This window comes from Brassica oleracea, unplaced genomic scaffold (assembly GCF_000695525.1).
Source record: "Brassica oleracea var. oleracea cultivar TO1000 unplaced genomic scaffold, BOL UnpScaffold04415, whole genome shotgun sequence".
NCBI classification, from domain to species: domain Eukaryota; kingdom Viridiplantae; phylum Streptophyta; class Magnoliopsida; order Brassicales; family Brassicaceae; genus Brassica; species Brassica oleracea.
In genome coordinates, this window is record NW_013620939.1 from 1 (window position 1) to 975 (window position 975).

Genomic DNA, 975 nt, shown 5'->3' on the forward strand with positions numbered 1-975 from the left:
TTATATGCTGGAGATTGTTGACCAACACAAACCAAGAATTTCGCGGCAGTGGCATGTGTTGCATAAGGTACGAAAGCTTCAAATCTGTCTGGTATTTTCAGTTTCTGGATTATGTGTCCTCTTTTCTTTTTGTATAAAATTCTTTGAACCCCAAATTCATGTACCACAAGTTTGAATCCTATTATTGCACTTTCCTTCAGATATGATTCTGGGTTTATAAGCTTTTAATCGTTGATTTTTAAAGAATCTGTGGAAATTACGTTTTTGTATAACACAATTTTGAATTTTGGGCCATTCCTTACCCTTCCATACGTTGATCTTGATTTTTATTTTATTTCTATGACTATTACTTGCTACCAGAATTTTGGAAGAGTTCCACGGATATAATGAAAGAACTAAGGCCAATCAAAGGTTTCTCTTTCTCAAACCTCAATTTTAAACAAGAAATGTTCTTTGGTTAGGTTATGATATGATCTTTACCAAGAATGCTTACTTTCAGAATCTGGCTCAGCCGAAGATTTTGAGAAAGAGGCGCTGATTCAGCGGTTTCGAGGCTGCTCAAGCTCAGGTTCAGCTCCTTTGGAATCTGTGTGTTCTTTGGTCAATTAGAATTTTTGTGTGTTAAGGTGTTCGTTACTGATTTTTGGATTAGTTGTCATTTAGTGTTGAGTAGTGTACAACAACCAAGCAGAAAAATTGTCATTTTAATGTAGACATTAAAACATTTCGGTTTGCAGGAAAAACGAAGCAGGAAAATTGTCATTTTAATGTAGACATTAAAACATTTCGGTTTGCAGGAAAAAATTATAACAATGGAAGTAAGATCGTACGGAGATTTAGAACCTCCTCTGCAGCTGAAGAAATCATAAGCCGGTTCACTTTTTACACACAGCTCTGGTGAGTAAAGTTTTCATTTAAAAAAAGGCTTTGTTCAGAATCAGAGAAATAACAAAGAAAAAGTTTGACTTGAGATTC

The 975-nt window shown here is 34.8% G+C and overlaps 1 protein-coding gene across 1 annotated transcript; it reads left to right on the forward strand.

Moving 5' to 3' along the window:
* LOC106321977 (aldehyde dehydrogenase family 2 member B4, mitochondrial-like) lies at positions 1–895 on the forward strand (the record flags this gene model as incomplete). The annotated part of the gene is given in 4 exon segments (XM_013760185.1): positions 1–67; positions 361–411; positions 500–568; positions 798–895. Coding segments are annotated over 3 exon segments (192 nt in total), but the record flags the coding sequence as incomplete, so codon positions are not given.
* Between the last annotated feature and the right edge of the window lie 80 nt (positions 896–975).